Source organism: Dromiciops gliroides, chromosome 3 (assembly GCF_019393635.1).
Source record: "Dromiciops gliroides isolate mDroGli1 chromosome 3, mDroGli1.pri, whole genome shotgun sequence".
NCBI classification, from domain to species: domain Eukaryota; kingdom Metazoa; phylum Chordata; class Mammalia; order Microbiotheria; family Microbiotheriidae; genus Dromiciops; species Dromiciops gliroides.
This window is the reverse complement of record NC_057863.1, coordinates 181412949-181434243: the sequence shown is the minus strand read 5'-3', so window position 1 is coordinate 181434243 and position 21295 is coordinate 181412949. Positions and strand designations below refer to the sequence as shown.

The window sequence follows — 21295 nt, the reverse complement described above, 5'->3', positions numbered from 1 at the left end:
ATTTGCATTTTTACTAAAGAAACTTTTGCAATGATTTCATCTGATAGCTCAGTATTCCGGGGGCTTAACCCTATTGGTTATACATAGTGTGGAAGCAAGCATTATATTTACTTGTCTGCCTATTTGTATTAAGAGAAATTGATTAAAAATTGATGTTAAAATTTGTTTTTACATGTAAGGTGGGAAAAATTAAACATAAATAAATAAACAAACAAATAGATAAATTGGGGAAAAAAGAGAGAAAAAGAGAGAGAAATTGAACATAGCTAAGAGGCAGCTCTGCAGTGGCTTTCTATTACTTCTGGGATAAAATACAAAACCCTAAACCTGGCATTTCAAACTCTCTACAGTATGACTCCCACCCACTTTTCCAGTCTTAATTCATATCACTCGATGTCTGGTGAGTGGCCTTCATTCCATCCAGACTGACCTTCCAACTGTTTCTCTAACAGGACAGCCTCCTCATCTTTATACAGTGGGGGTGGGTTAGGGGGAGGTACTCCACATGGAATGCCTTCCTTCCTCATCCCAGCTTTTCAGAAACTCTACTTTCCTGGTCTTTCTAGTCCATTTGTGAGTGTCCTCTCTCTCCCCAGATTGTTTCAAATTTCCTCCTGTATATGCTAAATCTTTTAAACCCTTTGGAAAATAAGCCCCTGGAGAGCAGGAATGGGTTTCTTTTTTGTCTCTGTACCCCCTATCATCTTACAGCCCTGACACATAGTAGGTATTTAATGTTTGTTGAATCAAATTATTTTGTTTTTTATTTTTGGTGAGGCAATTGGGGTTAAGTGACTTGCCCAGGGTCACACAGCTAGTAAGTGTCAAGTGTCTGAGGCCGGATTTGAACTCAGGTCCTCCTGAATCCAGGGCTGGTGCTCTATCCAGTGTGCCACCTAGCTGCCCCTGAATCATATTATTTTACATATAAGTTCCTAGAGCTTAGAGACCATAGATAGATATTCAAGTCCACTACAGTCTAAACATATCAGTAATGGGGGTATATTTTTTAAAGTCTTTTTAATGCTTATGCATACCTTGTACAGCAATATTACTTGTGAAACTTGAGGCAGCTGGGGAAGCAATGGATATATGTGTCAGGCCTGCAGTCAGGAATACTCATCTTCCTGAGTTCAAATGTGGCCTCAGATACCTACTAACTGTGTGATGCTGGACAAGTCACTTTACCCTGTTTGCCTCAGTTTCTTCTTCTGTAAAATGAGCTGGAGAAAGAAATGGCAAACCACTCCAGTATCTCTGCCAAGAAAACCACAAATGGTGTCACAGAGAGTCAGACACAAATGAAACAACTGAACCACAACAGAAATCCTGGGGCAGATCACTTCACTTGCCAAAGTTTCCCTAAGTATTACAATGAAGGACATTCTAGCTCTCAATCCCATGATCATGTTTTACATTCCATTTTATCTCTACATCTTTAAGCATGAAAAAAGGCTCACAGTCTCTGTGCTCCCCCCAACCCTTTGTCTTTTCCAGCAATATGGCCAATGCCTTGGCTAACGCCCTGTGTGAACGCTGTAAAGGAGGCTTTGCCCCCGCCGAGAAGATCGTGAACAGCAACGGTGAGCTGTACCACGAGCAGTGCTTTGTCTGCGCCCAGTGCTTCCAACAGTTCCCTGAAGGCCTCTTCTATGAGGTGAGCCAATCCTGACATAGGAATTTTTCTTTGCTTCCAGTTGCCCCACTTTAAAATTATAATAATAAGTGCTGTACTTTGTCCTTGGTAAATGTTAGCTAATGATGTTGAGAAAAAAACTATAAATTTGTGTGTGTGTGTGTCTGTCTGTCTGTCTGTCTGTCTCACTGGAATTGTGATTTCATAAGTAAAGGAAACTCTCTACCAAGACAGATCAATGCCTTCTTTGCCACTCAGAAAGTCTTACAGGGGCACTGCAAGGTGGCATCTAGGGCAGAGTCACACAACCTGCCTGTGTTGGGGGTTGCACTTGGACCTGGTCTTTCTGACTGTGAGGTTAGGACTTTATTCACTTCGCCAAGCTGCCTTTCCTCGTTGTCCCTTACAGCATATCACATCCAGTATAAGCTGCTCCATGAGCATTTGAGACCCCATCGACTTGTTCTTCTCATCTTTCTCCCTTCCTCAGTATGGCAGTGCAGTCTAGTCAAGACAAGGGGCTTACTGCCTGCCACTCACATTCTTCTTTCTACCTTTCACCTCCTTGCCAGTTCCCCTTCCGGTAGTGTTGTTTGGCCTCCTCTCCAACTATCCATGCTCCTTACTTTCTATCAGATCTGCTTTGAACATACGTTCCTTTAGAAAACGTTTATTAACTAACCCTAATCCACTTTGAGGGGCATCGAGATGGTGCAGTGGATAGAGGGGCTGGGCCTGGAGTCAGGAAAACTCTTCTTCCTGAGTTCAAATCTAACCTCAGATACTTACTATCTGTGTGATCCTGGGCAAGTCACTTAGTCCCATTTGCCTTAATTTCCTCATCTGTCAAATGAGCTGGAGAAGGAAATGGCAAACTACTATAGCATATTTGCCAAGAAAACCTCAAACAACGAATTGGGCACAACTGAAATGACTGAACAACAACCCCCCTTTGACCTTTATAACTTTTGTCTGAACCTTAGGTTCTCCAAAACAATGATTATATTAAATGATCTTTAAGGTCTCTTCCTGCTTTAAGTACTAGGAAAGAGATCATCAGGTACAGCCTTTTTTTTTTTTTTTTTTTTTTGTGAGGCAATTGGGGTTAAGTGGCTTGCCCAGGGTCACACAGCTAGTAAGTGTTAAGTATCTGAGGCCAAATTTGAACTCAGGTCCTCCTGAATCCAGGGCCAGTACTCTATCTACTGCGCCACCTAGCTGTCCCCAGCCTCTTAATTTTACAGATGAAGAAACTGAGTCCCAGGGAGGGCTTTCTCCAGAGTCACACAGGTAGTAGGGGGCAGAACAAAGAATGGAACCCAGGTCCTGTAATTGCTTCTTCTCTCTATGTCACCTCAGCACTTCTTCCTGCCAACACAGACAGACAGACAGACAGACAGACACACACACACACACACACACACGCATATGTATGTATATGTATACAGATGTGTGTATGTATATATGTACATATATTTATATGCCTTTATCTGTTTATCTTATTTTCCCAGCCAGCTTTTTCAGGAGCTGGAATTATTTCTTCCACCTCTTTTGATTCTCCAACAGGACCACAGTGAGGGCTGAACCCACAAAACATTTACCAAGGTGAATTCCTGGAGAAGGAGTGTCAAAGATAGATGTGATGTCTTGATGACCTATAAGCCACATAAATAACTTCATCAATTTTACAAATTTGTTCCATTTGTGGTCACTACAGTGGTACAGATTGTAGTAACTCTCCTCTCACCACCACTCCCTCCCAGAAACACACCTCTTTTCTGCATAGTTCTTTGCATAGAGTAGGTACTTAAAACATGTATATGTACAGGATATGTGTAAAGTACTAGGTGGCTTAGTAAAGGAAGTCCATAACAGTTGGCAAAATCAAGAATGGTTCTGTGTCAGAGGAGCTTGTAGAAAGTTCTGGCGTAAAAGGTGCTTAGAGCCAAGTCTGGAAGGAAAGAGATTCTGTTTTGTTTTTGTAAGGCAATTGGGGTTAAGTGACTTGCTCTGGGTCACACAGCTAGTAAGTGTCAAGTGTCTGAGGCCAGATTTGAACTCAGGTCCTCCTCCTGACTCCAGGGCCAGTACTCTATCCACTGTGCCACCTAGCTGCCCCAAGAAGGAGATTCTGTAAAGCAGAGGTGAGAAGAAAGTACACTCCAGGAATGTGGGACAACCAGTGCAGAGACACAGAGATGGTGACTTGGCCCGTTTGGGAATAAGTTTTTATGTAGCACCTAGTAGGTGTCTCGGACACTCTGCTAAGCATTTTTGCAGATTTTATTTCATGTGATCCTCACAATAACCCAGAGAGCTAGGTGCTCATTTTCTCAAATTATCCTCATTTTTTTAGTTGAGGAAACTGAGGCAACTAGAGAAGTGACTTGCCCAGGGTCACATAACTAGTAAGTGTTTGAGGCCAGATTTGAACTTGGATCTTTCTGACTCTAGACAAAAACTCAGTCCCTGTGCCACCTGTAGAGTATGGGTAGAGGAGTAATATATATATATAGTGATATATCATATGATATGATATAGAGTGATATATAGAGCAATATGCATATATACATCTCTCTCTCTCTCTCTCTCTATATATATATATATATTTACACACACACACATACACACACATGTGCATGCGCACACATATAGTAAGCCTAGAAAGGTTAAGTCGAGGCCAGATTGTGAAAGGCCTTAAAAGCAAAATGGAGAAGTTTATTTTTGATTGTAGAGTTAATAAGTAGTTCAGAAATTTATTGAATAAGAGAATAATATGGTCAGACCTTTGTTTAAAGAAAATCCCTTTGATAGCTATGTAGAGGAAAGATTGGAGGGGGTAAGATTTAAGGAAGGTAGATCCAAAAAAAACCACCTAAACTAAAAGAGTTTAGGTAAAAGGTGATGAATGTTTGAATTTAGTTGGTGTCTGTATATACGAAGATGGGTCAAGATGCTAGAGATACTGTGGAAGTGAAAAATTAAGATTTGGCAAATGACTTGATACATGGGGGTGAGAAAGATTGAGGATCCAAAAATAACACCTGAGAGAACAGAAGGATGGTGGTATGCTCGACAGAAATAGGGAAGTTCAGAAGGCGGGGTTGGCTAGAAAGGAAAGATAATGAGTTTGAGGACATGGTGAAATTGAGGTATCTATGGGACATCCAGCTTGAGAGGTGCAGTAGGCAGTTAGTTGGTGATGCAGGACTAGAAGCCAGTAGAGAGATCAGATCTACATAGAGATGATAATTAAACTCAGGAGCTTGTCCCGCTCCAAAAGCCTCCCCCACCCGGCAGTGAGTGGCAAGGGGGCTGGGGCAGGTACCGGTGGCATGATGGAGCCCGGGACCCCTTTCAGCATAGGCAAGTTTGCCACGCTGACCCTCCAGGAGCATCAAGACAAAGAGCACAAACGGTACCACAGCCTGGGCAATATCAGCCGGGGCGGCAGTGGCAGCAGCAGCAGCAGCAGCAGAGACAAGCTAGGCGGGCCGGCCCCCCGCGGCCACCTGGACCCGGCCAAGGTGCTGAGCACAGCTCTGTGCCCTCGAATCCACGAGGTGCCCCTGCTGGAGCCCCTGGTGTGCAAGAAGATTGCCCAAGAGTGCTTCACCGTCCTCCTCTTCTTGGAGGACTGCATCATCACTGCCTGTCAGGAGGGTCTCATCTGTACCTGGGCCCAGCCTGGCAAAGCTGGCCTCTCCTCCCAGCCTGCCAACTCCCCCAGTGGCACCGTGGTGTGAAGCTTGTGGATTCAGCCTCTCCTGCCTCTCAGCCTCCTGGTCCGTGTCCTGTCTGGTCCATCCTAATCCCCCTTAATGTATTAACAAGACCAACAGTGGACTGAGTCCTCGTCTAGTCCTCTGCCTCCCTCGGGCCTTGCACAAGGCCAGGGATGCCCCTGGCCCAGCCTGTGGAATGTGAGGCCCAGTGTTCTTCCCCGCTTGTAAAGCCCTGCTCCAAGACGGTCAGTGTTCCCTCTCGCTCCCCTGCATGTGACGGCAGCCAGCCAGACCATCCCTCCCCTTCCACATGGGCTCTTTGCACTGATCCCCCTCTGGCAGGGACGGGCCCCTGAAGAGTGTTATAAATTATGGTGACCCCATGTCTCTGCCTCCCCCCACACCTTTCCACCTCTTATTTATAGTAAAAGCTCCTTCTTTTTACAGTCAAAAAAAAAATTAAACTCAGGAGCTGATATGGTCACAAAGAGATGGATAGGTAGAGGATCTATTAAACATTTACTATGGGCTAAGCACTAAGGAATATGAATTCAGGCAAAACAAAAATACAGATCTTACCTTCAAGGAACTTGTATTGTAATGAGAGAAGATAGCAAGCACATAAAGGAGAGATGGGAAAAATGGGGATGGGGCAAGGAGTCCAGGCTGAAGAGAAGTTCAAAAAACAAATAGAACCAGGAATGAAGTGATCCTGGATATCTCATGAAATGGCAGTCTACTTCAGGAACTCAACAGTCAGCAGACAGGGCCACAGGGCAGAAGCATCTCTAGGGCATCTTGACATGGAAATGGAGAAATTTGGAGGGTGAAGAGGGGATAAGAAGAGGGCCCAGGACAGAGCTTTGAGAGGTCTGTTTCCCCATCTTACCCCTAATATGTCTCTCCCCTTCTCCCCTTCGCCCCCCCCCCCCCCCGCCATGTTCGGGGACCATGATAATGATGATTCAGCAAAGGAGTGTAAGAAGTAACCAGAGAGACAGGAAAACCCAGAGAGGCAAGAATATCCAGGAAGAAAGGACATATTTGGTGGTTAACAGTGTCAGAAGCTGCAGAAAAGTAAAGGATAAAGACTCAGAAAATAAAATCAGATTCCTCAATTAAGAGATCATTAGTATATTTGGAAGGAGACTTTCAACTGAGGAGGAAGATTGGAAGCCAGAATACAGAGTTTAAATAGAGTCAAAGGGCAGGAAGTAGAAGTATAAATATATTTTTAAAGAATTTGGTTTTTTTAAAAAAGCAGAGAAATATAGCATATAGGGATGGTAGAGTCTAACTTTCATTTTATTTTTTATTGTGAACTTAAACACAAATAAAGATTATTTATGGATACACAGCAGAACATAAAAAGAGAATTCTGTATGAAAATCTATTTAACATGCTTACTTTAAAAAAAATATCCAAGAAATTCTGTGTGTTACTTTCAAAGTTGTCCTTGCTTTATTTTGTATTACTGTTTTTTGTTTTGTGTCCTTGCTTATATTTACCTAGTGAAGATATTTTAAGGATGGGAAGGACAGGCATGTTTGAAGGCCTTGTAGACTTGTCCTACATTTTCTTCTCTGTTGTCTTGTTATCCATGACAAAAAACCCACCTCCAGTCAACTGGTGAGATTGTCTCAAAAATAGACTATGAGTTAAAATTTTAAGGTCATTATCTGTAATGCTCTTTGTTTCAGGGAAAGTGCTATAATAATCCTTGAATAGAACAGAATAATTTATGACTCACCCATCCTACTCTTGCCTCCCTTCTACTACCCAACTATAAATACCTTCTTCGGTCTGCCTGATATTATTCAAAATGACATTATGAATACCCACAACCAGTTTTTGTGTTGAACCTCACATTCAATTTGGTCTCTTGTAGGAGGTTGCTTTCTCATATATAAGACACCTCTCCCCACCCTAAAAACAAACAAAAAAACGAATGACCAACAAAATATAAATTAAAAAATAAACAAACAAACCAGATTTCCAGACTACGGTATCAAGAGCCCTAAAGGATGAATAGAAAAAACTTCCAATAGATTGAATGATGTTTTTCAGTGTTATTCAGATCCTCCTAGAAACAATCAGCATGCCAAGTAAGACCCAGCAATAAATTGGTTGCCTGCAAAAGAACATTTGGGAAAAAAATCATTTGCCTTGTTTTCCAGTTGAGAGAGTTGTTGCTTTGGCAGTGGTAATTTTATCTCTTCCTCCGTTATCAGTTTTGCTTCACTGGTGGGTTAGCATCTTTCCTTTGGTGCTTAAGCAAACCATTCCCCCATTATCTCTCCCTTCTCCTGAAACATACCAGGAAAGTACTTATTTGTGGGTACTAGACACTGTCTGTTGTTCCCCCTTGCCTAGTTTTCCATGATTTAATTTTGTTGTAGCAGCACTTCTGGAGATTTTCAATCAGTGCTCTTTTTTATTCTCATTTGTTTTGCCATGAAGTCCTCTCCAAGCCGACTTTTGTTTTCCCAACTTAATAAAAGCCATAGAACATTAGCTGTGAATAGTTCTACCCTTCATTTCTCCCCTTATTTTACTGTTGGGGACATTGAGGGCAAGAGAGCTCCCCAAAGTCACCCAGCTAGTTACTAGTAAAATGCTGATACCTCATACAATTTACATACCACCACAACTTTTGGGTCCTCTCATCTTTTTGCTTCTATAGGCCAGTATAGTGCTGATCTCTCCCCCTCTTATCTGGGTTTTCATAGGAATGTTTTAGTATCAGTACTGATAGCCAGGTGTTAGATGGAGGTTAAATTCAGGAGGGAAAGATAGATTTCTAATCATTTTTTTAAGAGTTTGGGGATGGATACTACAGATGTAGACTGTTCATTTACTTTCAGAAGAGATTACTAAATTGTTAGTTCTGCTTAATTGTTTTACTTTGTTGCAAGAGATGGAGGGGTAATCCATAAATGTTTGTCATTTGAGAATAAACTACTTCAATAAAAAAATTTAAATACATTTAAGTGATACTATGTATACTGCACTAGGATACAGAGTAGAAAATGACATGCTCTCTACCATCGAGGATCTAAAAAGATAAACTATGTACACAAATTATCCTTCCAGATGCTGAGTTAGAATGAGAAAGGTGGGGGCAACTAGGTGGCACAGTGGATAAAGCACTGGCCTTGGATTCAGGAGGACCTGGGTTCAAATCCAGCCTCAGACACTTGACACTGCCTGTGGCAAGTCACCCTGGGCAAGTCACTTAACCCTCATTGCCCCACAAAAAAACAAAACAAAAAAAGAATGAGAAAAGGGAGAGGGGGAAAAAGGAGGAGGAAGGAGAAGGGAGCAAGCATTCACTGAGCTCCTTTGTGCAAAAGCACTTTACAAATATTATTTAATTTGATCCTCAAAAACACTGCAGGGGGGCTATTATTTATCCCCATTTTACAGTTGAGAAAACAGAGGCAGAAAAGTTTAAATCACATGACCAGAGTCAGGAACATAGCTAATAAGTGTCTGAGATTTGATTCTGGGGTCTCCTGACTGTAGGCCTAGAGCTCTATTGACTGTGTCACCTAGCTATATAAGGTATACCTAGGGTATATAAGAGGTCAAAACTGAGCCTTAAATAAAAGTCCTGCTTTCAGTAAAGCTAGGAAGGACAATGGTATGTGTGAATGTGTGAACACAGGAGTAAGCAAGACAAGATTAGGGAATGACTAGCAGTCCAGTGTGGACTATATAGAATAATATAGAAATAATAAATAAAATAAAATAATATAGACAATGTAAAGGCAATTCATTTAAAATCAGTCTTGAAAGATAAGTTGTGGAATCTTTGATTGTCAAAGTAAGAAGTTTATATTTTATCAATGGGAGGCTATTAAAGGTTTTTTAGTGGGTGAGTGATATAATCTGATTTACACATTAAGACCAGTTAGAAAGTTATTAAAATAGTCTGGGTGGGAGGCAATTAAGGACTGAATTAGAGTGGTAGAAAGGAGAGAAATTGCCCTGATAGATTTGACAGAATTTAGTAACTAATTAACTGGGAGGTCAGGGAGCAGATGACTCAAATGTTTCCAACTTAGGTGGCTAGATTGTGACTAAATGAATAGAAATGTGGAAGATAAGAGGAAGGGCAGATTTGGGGAAACAGTTTTGTTGATATTGAATTTTGAATTGTCAATACACTATCTAACAGGCAGTGGGAAATAAGAGCATATTAGGAGAGATGGCTAATGATAATAATAATAATAGCTGGTCTTTACATAGCACTACATGCTAGGTAGTATAGTGTCTCTAATTTTTTTTGCGGGGCAATGAGGGCTAAGTGACTTGCCTAGGGTCACACAGCTAGTGAGTATCGAGTGTCTGAGACTGGATTTGAACTCAGGGACTCCTGAATCTAGGGCTGGTGCTTTATCCACTGCACCACCTAGTTGCCCTCCGCTAGGTAGTATACTGAGCACTTCATAGTTATTATCTCATTGGATCCTCACAACAACCCTAAGAAGTAGATAGTAGTATTATTATTATTCCCATTTTACAGATGAGGAAACTGAGGCACACGGGTTAATTAACTCACCCAGGGTCACAGAGCTGGATTTGAACTCTGTTTTTTTTTCAAATCCAGGCCTGGCATTCTATCTACTGTGCAACCTAGTTTGCCTCCTGGTAAATAAAGATTTACATATAGGAAAACATTGAAGTCTTGGCATCAGTCAAACATTTAGCATCTACCATGGGGGGGAGGGGCAGCTGGGTAGTACAGTTGGTAGAGCACTAAGCTTAGACTCAAGAAGATGACTTGAATTCGAATCTGGCCTCAGACACTTACTAGTTATGTGATCCTGGGCAAGTCACTTAACCGTGTTTGCCTCAGTTTCCTCATCTGTAAAATGAGCTGGAAAAGGAAATGGCAAATCACTCCATTATCTCTGCCAAGAAAACCCCAAATAGGATTATGAAGAATCAGAAAAGACTGAACAACTATAACAATGTGCCAGGCACTGTGTGAGGCCCTGGGAATACAAGTACAGAGAAAGAAACAATCCCTAGTCACGGTGAGCTTACATTCTAATGGGGAGAAATGGATAGGAGAGTTTTAAGGCAGAGGCTGTAGAGAGAGAAGAGGGAAAAGTCCAGAAGAGAACCTTGAGGAGATGGTGACATCCATTCTTAGAGGGCAGGGGTCAGAAGTGGACTCTCCAAAGTAGATAGGAAAGAGTGGCAAAAGAAGAACCAGGAGAAAGAACAAAAACTGAGGGAAGAGAAAAGAGGAAGGGCTGCTTGATGGTGGACTAACCTCCAGCTCACTGGTCATTTTTCTGCTTCAAACTGAATTGAAAGTGCTGTCTTTAACACTGCAATCCCTGGTCCCTAAAGAATTTATATATGAGCCTTTTGATAGTGGGATGGTGTAGTAGAATGAACACTAGATTGTCATCCAAGAGGACCTGGATCCAAATCCTATGTCCTTGGGCAAATTATTTCAACTCTTTAAGCCTCAGTTTCCTCATTTGTAAAAAAATAAAGATTTTGGACTAGAAACTTGGCACACAGTAGGTGCTTAATAAATTCTTAGATGGATGAATTACTAATTGATCTAATCTCATCAGGTTTTTAGCATTAATCTGAAATGGGCCACATTGGTATTCAAGTCATTCAAACATAGACTCCAGAACTACCTGCTGATAGTCTTACCACATAATTGGATCTGGAACATCAAAGCTCAAAGAGGACAATTAGATTTATGATTAAAATATTCTGTACTGAAAATTGATATGCCAGCATTACATCATGCCACTGTAATGGAGCTTCACTTGTGTAACTCACTTTCCTGACCCCAGCATTTAAGAGCCATATTCAGAACTCCTCATACTTTTAATCAAAAGATCTCAAATCACCTCATAAACTTTGATTAAACTTTATACCCACATCTGCAGAGCAAACATATGTTAGAAATACTTCTGAGTGGTTAAATGGGCCTTGAGTCACATATTGAGGTATTGCCAGGGCCCAGAGCTGACATTATGAGCCCTGATTGATGAAGCCATGTTTTCAATGGTCTGAATTCACCAAACATTGTGTTCCATTGATTTGATCAGTACTTGTTTTCACTTGTTTGTGGCCTCATTCATTGAGTAGATTAAAGTTGATATATACATAGACTTTGCTTGACAAAATCTCAAAAGAAGCTTTCCTTCCACCACCTTCTATGACACTGGTCGATCACTTCAAAGAATGGTTCGCCACTTGACCCTTGTTTAAGGGTTATTCAGTTGTCTTTCATGCCTACAAATGAGAGATTTCCTTTTTAACACTTCACAAAATTGTGAGTACTTATAAATAAGCTATATCTCAGCTGCCCAGTACACTCAGACTTCTGGTACAATTATATCCTGAGTTATTTTACAATGATCTGGACTCACTGCATGTGAATGTTTTGTTCATATCAGGAAATGTCTGCCTACCTTCACACAATTCATAATCTCGAGGGAGGCAAAGAGATAGGAATTTTGTCACAGTGAGATGGAAATGTTCAGCTTAAACAAGTGCCCAATCACATGACTTCAGGACAGTTACATTAAGTAACATTTTTTAAAAACCCTTACGTTTTTACTCTGAGATAATCCAAAGCATCAAAACAGTTTATGAAATAATTATTTTAATCATTTGTCTAATAACTTTTTCTCTACTGACCACTGAGATGCTTGACCCTATTTCATTAATTACCATCATTCCTCTTCACCACCCTTCTGCTTTCTACTGGTAGCTTCCTGCCAATGTTGATTTAAAATGTTGACTGTTCTTTAAAAAAGAACAATGTAGTATTCGTTCTAATATACCATTCCACTATTAAAAGGCTCATATATAAATTCTTTAGGGACCATGGATCACAGTGTTAAAGACTGCACTTTCAATTCAAGCTCTTTGCTTGCTGTAATTAACAAAGAAAAGGGTCCTCTGCCTGAGAAAGGCCTCATACTTTCAGTACTCTCTCCTAATTCAATGTAGGGACCTCTTAGCCACTATTTTTGTCTCTGCCTTCTAATTATCTAATGTGGCACCTGCATGACTGAAGCAGATGGAGATACATTCTATGTGTCACACACCATGATTCAAATGTCAGATACCATGATTCATACAAACAAGCTTACATTTTAATGAAAGAAGGCAATTAGCAAGGTATGTGTATGTGTGTGTGTGGGGGGGGGGAGTGTCCATAGAGTCAAGTTGTAAGAAAAGTGAAGCATGGCAGGGGCCCCCCTGAAATAGTGGTCCAGACACTCAATCACTAGTCAGAAGAGTGGGACCTCACAGTTAGGTGGTGCAGTGGATGAAGCACAAGGCCCTGGATTCAGGAGGACCTGAGTTCAAATCTAGCCTCAGACACTTGACACTAGCTGTGTGACCTTGGGCAAGTCATTTAACCCTCACTGCCCTGCAAAAGGGAGGGAAAAACAAAAAAGAATGGGACTTCAGGGTGGAAATGTCTCAAGGGTGGCAAAGCAGTTGCTGAGGAGAAGTCCATGTGAGTCTCATAAAGAGTAAAGATTAATAATACTTGTGGTCCATTAGTTGCGACTCTTCTGAAAGTCAAAAGTGATGGTGACACTCCCACTTTTCAAGTAGTCTATCTTGGATGATAGAGAACAAGTTCATTAAGCTCTGTGGCCTACTTTCCACTATTTAGTGATTTGTAGTGATGGGGGGAAAGTGGCGATACCCATCTATCTGCAGATATGCCCCAGATTCCACCAAAAGCACTCACTCATGCTCTCACTTGCTCTCGCGTGCTCTTTCTCTCTCTCTCTCTCTCTCTCTCTCTCTCTCTCTCTCTCTCTCTCTCTCTCGATAGAGATATATGTGTGTATATATAATGTGTATATGTGCGTGTGCGTGTGTGTGTGTGTGTGTGTGTGTGTTTAATTTGGGGGGGGCGGGGCAATGAGGGTTAAGTGACTTGCCCAGGGTCACACAGCTAGTACGTGTCAAGTGTCTGAGGCTGGATTTGAACTCAGGTCCTCCTGAATCAAGGGTCAGCGCTTTATCTACTGTGCCACCTAGCTGCCTCAAAAGTTATATTTTTAAGCACAACTATATACAGATTATGTTAGGTTTTTTTGTTTTTAATGTACCCATTACAGCACCTTTGTACATAGGCATGCAATAAATATTTGTTGATGAATATTATTTTTTTATATTATTTTTATTCATTGTTGATAACTCTGGAAGAATCCATCCATAGTTACTGCTTTTCTAGCTCCTATGCTTGCTACCCATTCGATATCCTTGCTTCTGTCCAGGAAAAATACAACTTCCTTGTTATGCGATCAGAAAGGTGTGTCATGGTAGAGAACTGCATTGTAACTCTACAGAGTAGCCACTTCATCCATGTTCAGGAAGGAAGGCTTTGCCAGGAAGTGCTTGCGATATAAAGGTTACCAAGTGACTCAGTGAGAGAGCTCATGGCAGTCTCTTCTCCTGATTGTGATATAAAACCACAAAAGCAAGGGGTAAGAAAGCCTGAGTTTAAAAAAAAATCATTCTAAATTCAGCAATTTACTAGCATTCTTTTCAGTCAGTGGGAATAGTGGTAAAAAGTAAAGTCAAGGGCAGCTAGATGGCGCAGTGGATAAAGCACTGGCCCTGGATTCAGGAGGACCTGAGTTCAAATCTGGCCTCAGACACTTGACACTTACTAGCTGTGTGACCCTGGGCAAGTCACTTAACCCCCATAGCCCTGCCAAAAAAAAAGTAAAGTCAAATCAATACAGATCTCTAAAGCCACTTATGAAGTTGAACATAAAAAAGCATGCTGGCCCTTGCCCTAAAGAGGCTTGATAAGTTATTTGACTAGGCAAAAGGACCTTCTCTTTTAAAAAAAAAAACATGCCATAGGCTTTCTTCCTTTAAAAAAATTATTTATTTATTATCATAAAAGTATTTTATTATTTTCCAATTGCATGTAAAGATAGTTTTCAACATTTTTTTTTTTTGCGGGGCTATGGGGGTTAAGTGACTTGCCCAGGGTCACACAGTTGGTAAGTGTCAAGTGTCTGAGGCCATATTTGAACTCAGGTACTCCTGAATCCAGGGCCTGTGCTTTATCCACTGCGCCACCTAGCTGCCCCCTAACATTTGTTTTTATAAGATTTCTAGTTCCAAATTTTTCTCCCACCCTCCCCAAGACAGGCTTTTAAAATATATATATATATATATATAAAACTTTTTTTTAAGGGATTTAAAGGATGGGTAAGAATTGAACAGATGAAGATGAGGAGAGGAAAGCAGTCAAAGCATTGGGAATAGGCTCTTGGTTGGTAAATGTTAATGGGGAAATAGATGGGGGTTTGGAAAAGGGGTAGGGGTAGGGATTCTTAGGAATTCCTCTTTAAAGAATTATACCCTCTTGCACACAAATCCAATTAGAACAAAATAATAGTTTATTTAATTGCTAGGGAAAGGAAACCAAGAGAGAAATCCTTGGACTTCTTCTCATGGGGAGAAGGCATGGCACAGAGGCATGGCTCTGAGATACCTGTCTCCCTGAGCAGAAGACAGGCAGATACTTTTATAGAGGCCTGATGGTGGTCTGATGAGGTAATTGACTGTGGAAAGTTCCCTTATTGGGGGAGGACCATCCCCCACTGTTAGTGGCTGAGGGAGTTGGGTGAGGGGTGGCTGTGGATCTCTCAAGCCATCTCTCTCCCCCTCATGCCACAAAGGCAGCAGCCACACCTAATCTTATCTCCCCAAGGGGTGGGGGGGACTGGAATGGAGGGTGGTGGTCCTGGAGCTAACTCAGTTCTGATCCAGTGCTGCTTATCTCTTTAGGTCCTTTGGTTTAGTTTCTCAAGGAGAAGGTTCTTTTGATTTACGCCACAAAACTGGGGTACCCAGGGCCATTCAAATGAGGTACCCAGGCCCATAACAGTAAACATTAAATTGATCATTCCCAGATTTGGCAAGATCAAGTCTAGCAAAAAGAGCTTTGGATTAGGCATCAGAACTAGGTTTGAATGCTTGGACTTCCACTTCCATGTGACCCTGAGCAAGACACTTAATCTTTCTTTGCCTCCATTTCCTTGTCTATGGAATAACAACAACTATCAATGCTACCTCCAGATGGGGTTATTGTAAGGAAGGCACTTTCTTAGATATAAGTCATAAAGTATACATGTCACCTACAGAATTAAGCCCAACCTCCTTACCACCTTCTGGTCCCAAACCACCTTTCCAGACTTTACCCTCTCCTTTATGTTTCAGTCAAATAAGATCACTCATTCTTAATTCCATGAATTTCAGAACTATCATAAGTATGCTTTACTGTTTTTATTCCTTGTAGTGTACTTTTTGTTTGTTTGTTTGTTTGTTTTGCCGGGCAATGGGGGTTAAGTGACTTGCCCAGGGTCACACAGCTAGTAAGTGTCAAGTGTCTGAGGCCAGATTTGAACTCAGGTACTTCTGAATGCAGGGCCAGTGCTTTATCCACTGTGCCACCTAGCTGCCCCCCTGTAGTGTACTTTTGCCTTCATCTTAGGTTTTCAAAATCTTCCCTGTCTTTCAAGTCCTAGTTCAAATGCCACCTTCTCCAGGAACATTTCCCAGATTTTTTTTCCAACCTTAAACCACTAACATTTACAATTTACAATTAACATTTGTTTTGCCTACTGAGTGCTGAGCTCTGTGCTAGACACTGGGGAAGATTCAGAGTTGCATCAGAGATTTGCAGTATAATTAGGAGAAGCTATAGAGAGATCTCATGAGAGAGAATCTTTGATCCTCAAAGAGAAGAGAAGAAAGAGACAAAGATGGAGAGGAAAGAGGAAGAAAATGGACCCAGATCCATAAGCTTTCCCTGGGTTGTATTTTCTGCTTACTGGGGCTAGCAAAAAGCTTTCTCACACTCCTGGTAGAGACTGTGGTAGGAGGCGCTTAATATTCATTCCCAAGAAGATGGAATAAGTTCTCTATAATGCTTTATGTTTGGGACAAAATTGCCTCAGTTTACTCAAATAACTCGAGGAGACCGCCAAGTCAAGCAGAGGCAGATTTATTACATTCTCATGAGAATGGGCGACCCCATGCAAGGGATGAAAAATGCACTAATGGGCTCATGAGTTGGGTTTTTATGGATGTTTTGAGGAGGGGGGTCCCCTCGTGCACAGGGTGAACTCACAATCTAACATCCAGTCCTGTCTCACCCAGTGTGTGTGTTCAGCACGTGATCAGGGATGCATGCTCAGCTATGTCTGAGAGCTGAGGGGAAAGGGTGAAACCACAGGAGGGGGAAAGAGTGAAACCAATCCAAATCACTCCACCCTGGTAAGGAGGGGCAATGGGAAAGAGGGAGTGATGGTACCAGGACCTGGTACAGGGTGGGAGTTAGGACTTAGGAATGCAAAAGGGGAGAGGTAGTATCTGGGTGGGGTCCGCACTAGCAAGAGACATCTTCTCTTGCCTGGTCATAGAACTGGGGGGGGGGGATGGGTATTGTAGCAACAGCATAACTAACCTATAACAGGGACTGGAGGTTTGGAATGTAGGCAAGGGGGTGAAGGGGTGGTATCAGGGTACATCAGGTTCAGATACATGATTTCTATTATAATCTATGGAATAAAACATGAACAGAATAATCTAACAATAATAGGGACTGGGGCTGGGTACTTTCCAGACCCCATCCTCAAAATCTGAATTGACTCAAGTCCACCTATCCCATACACTTTAGAAACATTGTCTTCCAGGAAATTCAGGCTCTAGTTCAGAACCTTCAGAGACTTCTATGTCTGTCCAGCAAACAAGTGCCTTTTATCATTGTCTAGATGAGAAATGTCAAACTCTCAGCAAAACTCCAGAATGAAGAACCAGATGAAAATGTGATTGAGAAATGTTTAACAAAAAAATAAATAAAAATACAATACAATGTAGATAATATTAATTTGTGATTTTTAAGTCAATATGTGGCAGCAGAGATCCATTTCTATTTGAGTATGATGCCACTGTTCTTCATTACAGTGCTATGTTGGTAAGCCATTGTCAGGTTAGACAGACAAACTTTTAGTCTCTGGAAGGTAAAGAGATGATCACCTTGGAAATGATGGGGAAAATGTTTGATTTTATTCTGTTACTAACCTTACCTTGCATTCTATTTAAAGTAAATGTTATTGTGATGTCATGATTTATTCTGGCTGGTTGAGAACAGAGAAAATTCAAGGATTCATGATGAAAAATACTATTTACCTCCAAAGGGAGAACTGATGAGCTCAGAGTGCAGAATGAAGCAAATTGTTTTTCACTTTTTTTTTCTTGCCCCCCTCCCTTTTTGGCAACATGGCTAATGTGGAAATATGTTTTGCATGACTTAATATGTATAATGCATATTGCCTTCTCAATGGGTGAGGGAGGGGCTAGAAGAAGGAAAAGAATTTGGAATTGTAAATGAATGTTTAAAAAAAGAGAGAGAGAGGCTATTTCAATAGCCTAGATCAGAGGTGTCAAACAAGTTGCCCCAGTAACACTTCCAAGTGCTGGGGGAACTTGATTAAAATATAATTGGTAAATGTTTGACAAAAGAAATAAAAATACAATAGAATATAACGTTAATATGTCATTTACTAAGTTAATAGGCAGCACACGGGGATCCTTAGTAGCCCCTATTTCTAATTGAATTTACTCCCCTGGTAGTAGAGAGTGGTGATTGGGACCTGAATTATATGAGTAGGCAAAAAGGGTTAGATGTAAGAGATGCTGTAGATAGGGAAGTTGATTGTATTGGGGGTGGGGCGGAGAGAAGGGCATCTATCTGGTAGGGAAGTACGATTTCCATTTTGTGCATGTTTTGGACCTGAGTTCAAATCCAGCCTTAGACATATACTAGCTGTGTAACTCTGGGCAAGTTACTTAACTTCTGTTTGCCTCAGTTTCATGTGTAAGATGGGCATAATAATAGCACCTACTCCCAAGGGCTATGAAGTGCTTAGCACAACACCTGGCACATAATAAGTGCCACATGTCAGTGATGGTGATCATGATGATTTTGAAGACATCCAGGTGGCACACTTCTGCAGGGTGGTTGGAGATGCACAGCTAGAGCTCAAGAGAAAGAGTAGGGCTGGACATAAAGATACAGGAGTCTTCGGCATGGAAAGGATTAGTGGTTCCCATGAGACCTAATTCAGTCACTGAGAAAGAAGAGCCCAGGTCCTGATTTTGTCACATATCAAAGTATCTTGAACTTGCTCCCAATGAAGCTCTTCAATGATTTAAAATCTAAGAAACAATGATAAGGAATCACAATTCTCCTGAAGTTGATGACTGGGAGATATCCAAAATCCTACTTCTTGAATTGTTGTTGTTGTTGGGGGGGAGGTGCAGGGCCCCCCCCCCCTCTGCAACAAAGACCATGCATGGCCAGGGATTGATCTCTTGTCTAGCACTGCTTGCTTCTTCCATGAGCATCTAAGCATCTGAATTCTAATTCTTGGTCAAATTTTGAGATAAAACCCATTTTAAAGCATGCATATATTTTTCAAAGTATACCCTTCATTACTTTAATCAACCAAATATATGGTATTACAGTCATTTTCCCTCTATTAAAAATATATCACAGGAAAGACACCCTTATGATGAGTGATTTATTGGAAAGCTGTTTTGCACAGATTTCTGGCACGAGCAGCCTCCATCTTCATCCTCTTGTTTTCTCTAATCCTGAATGATAACATTCAGGAAAGGCAGAGAGATGAAAATGTCAGACAAGTTAGAAATCTCTCTGGTTACAACAGCTGTTTATCTGTAGATCTAATCATTTCAATGTACTTTATGACCAGAAAAATAGAAAATAAATGTCTAGATTTTTTGCAGCCCATAAAAACCATATACACCCCAAATTCTGTTTTGTCACTCAGGAAACCTTTATTTATCACCTTTTATTAAAGCACTTTGTTTGGCAACAGGAAACTTACAAAAGTTTTGTGAGAAATGAGGTTTACAGTCTAGTAGGGGAATAAGATACCAACATATAACTCTAATGCTATTACATGTAATAATTCTAGCTCTAAGTCTGAACCTAGGAACAAAAGTAAGGTCAAGGAGAATAACTAAAGATCCCTCAAGGATTGTAGTGAAGTCAAAAAGAACATGGTTTAGGGAAGAACAGAATTAGCTTAGTTTTCAAAATTCAGTGAACATTTGTTATGTACCCAGAACAGACTGTGCTCAGTACTGGAGATACAAATAAGAAAAAGAAAGATAATCCCTGCCTTCAAGGAGCTTACAGTTGAATGGGGAAAGAAAACACACAAAAGGAAATGGAAAGAGAGGGACCACCTGGGAGTACCTAGAGTCCAAACCAAGCAAAGCTGCAGGTAGAAAGTGGAGAGTTAGCTGGAAACCCTGTATGCCTGCCCTCTCTAAAGGAAAGCCTTGGGAGGAGTTTAGAGTTCCACTCTCCAGCCTAGGAGGCTGAGGCAGATGTGAAGGTATTGAATATCCAAACTGAGTCATTCTTCATGAAGATGAAATTTCAGTTAATCAGCTCTTCCTGGGTGGGACATAAGGTTCTTGAAGAGTTTGAAGTGCCAGTGGAACATGCAAGAAAAAGATAGTACACGAGATGAGAACATGAGTCTAAAGTTCAGATAATAGGTCAGGACTGGAGATTTATTGGGTTTGGGAGCCATCCGCATAGATTGAATAGCTAAAGGCAGGAAAGTATCTTGAGATTGCCAAAAAAGAGACTATAGATAAAGAAGAGGTGAGAGATGATGACTACTGAACTTGAGAGGATGGAAAGATTAGTGAAAGAGAGTACAAAGGAACAATTAGGTAAGAAGAGAATCAGGAGGGGGAGAGTTTCAGAAATCAAAGGAGAACAAACTACCCAGTAAGAGAGAGGGTAAGCAGAAAGGACTAGGGGGATGAGGACTGTTAAAAAGCCATTGAATTTGACAATTAAGATGTCTTTGGTGACTTTAAAGAGAGAACAATTTCAGTAGAGTAGTGGCAAGAGAAGTCAAATTGCCAGAGGTCAAATGAAGAGTGGCTGGTGAAGTAGAGACATGGGTGTAGACAGCTTTTTTCCAAGAAGTTTAAAGGAATACAAGGACAAAATTAAATAGTCTCTGCCCTCAAGGAGTTTACGTTTTATCAAGAGAAATAATATGTACATAAATAGGTAACCTACAAGCTATGTGGAAAATAAATGCAAGGTAATGGGTGAAGGGCACTACTCATATTTAGGGGATAAGAAAAGAATTTGGCTTTTGAGCTGAGTTTAAAGGAAATAAGAGGTTCTAAGAGGCTGAAGTGAGGATGGGGAATGCTATGAATATGATGGGATACTATCAATCAATCAACATTTATTAAGTGCCTACTACATGGCAGACACAGTACTAAGTGCTATTGTATGATTAGAAATAATGAAGAGGAGGGTATCAGAAAAACCTAGGAAGACCTATATGAACTGATTCAGAGAGAAGGGAACAGAACTGATACCAAGGGAACAAAACTTATACAATTGATACATGACAACACTAATATAAAGACCAATAACCCTGAAAGACTGAACAACTCTGATCAACATAGTGACTAACCCTAATACCAGAGGACTCATGATGGAGTGTGCAACCCACTTCCTGACAGAGGAGTAAAGGACTCAGAGTACAGATTGAGATGTATGTCTTTGAACATTATCCAGCTGGGTAGCACAGTAGAGAGAGCTCACCAGGCCTGAAGTCAGGAAGACCCAAGTTCAAATCAGGTCTCAGACACTTACTAGCTATGTGACCCTTGGTTAGCCACTTAATTCTGCCTGCGTCAGATTCCTCATCTGTAAAATGAGCTGGAGAAGGAACCACTCCAGTATCTTTGCCAAGAAAACCCTAAATGGAGGGGACATAATTATGTCCCCAAGAGTGAGACATAATTGAAAACAACTTAATGACAGTGCAGA

The 21295-nt window shown here is 41.1% G+C and overlaps 1 protein-coding gene across 7 annotated transcripts in view; it reads left to right on the top strand.

Annotated features, from left to right (window-relative positions):
- The window catches only part of LOC122748995 (LIM and senescent cell antigen-like-containing domain protein 1), a 224781-nt gene that overhangs the window by 184726 nt on the left and 18760 nt on the right, over window positions 1-21295 (top strand). For all 7 annotated transcript variants that reach the window (XM_043995131.1, XM_043995133.1, XM_043995134.1 and 4 more), the window contains one exon: window positions 1498-1657. In XM_043995131.1, coding sequence (XP_043851066.1) covers window positions 1498-1657 — 160 coding nt within the window. The remainder of the gene's footprint in view (window positions 1-1497; window positions 1658-21295) is intronic.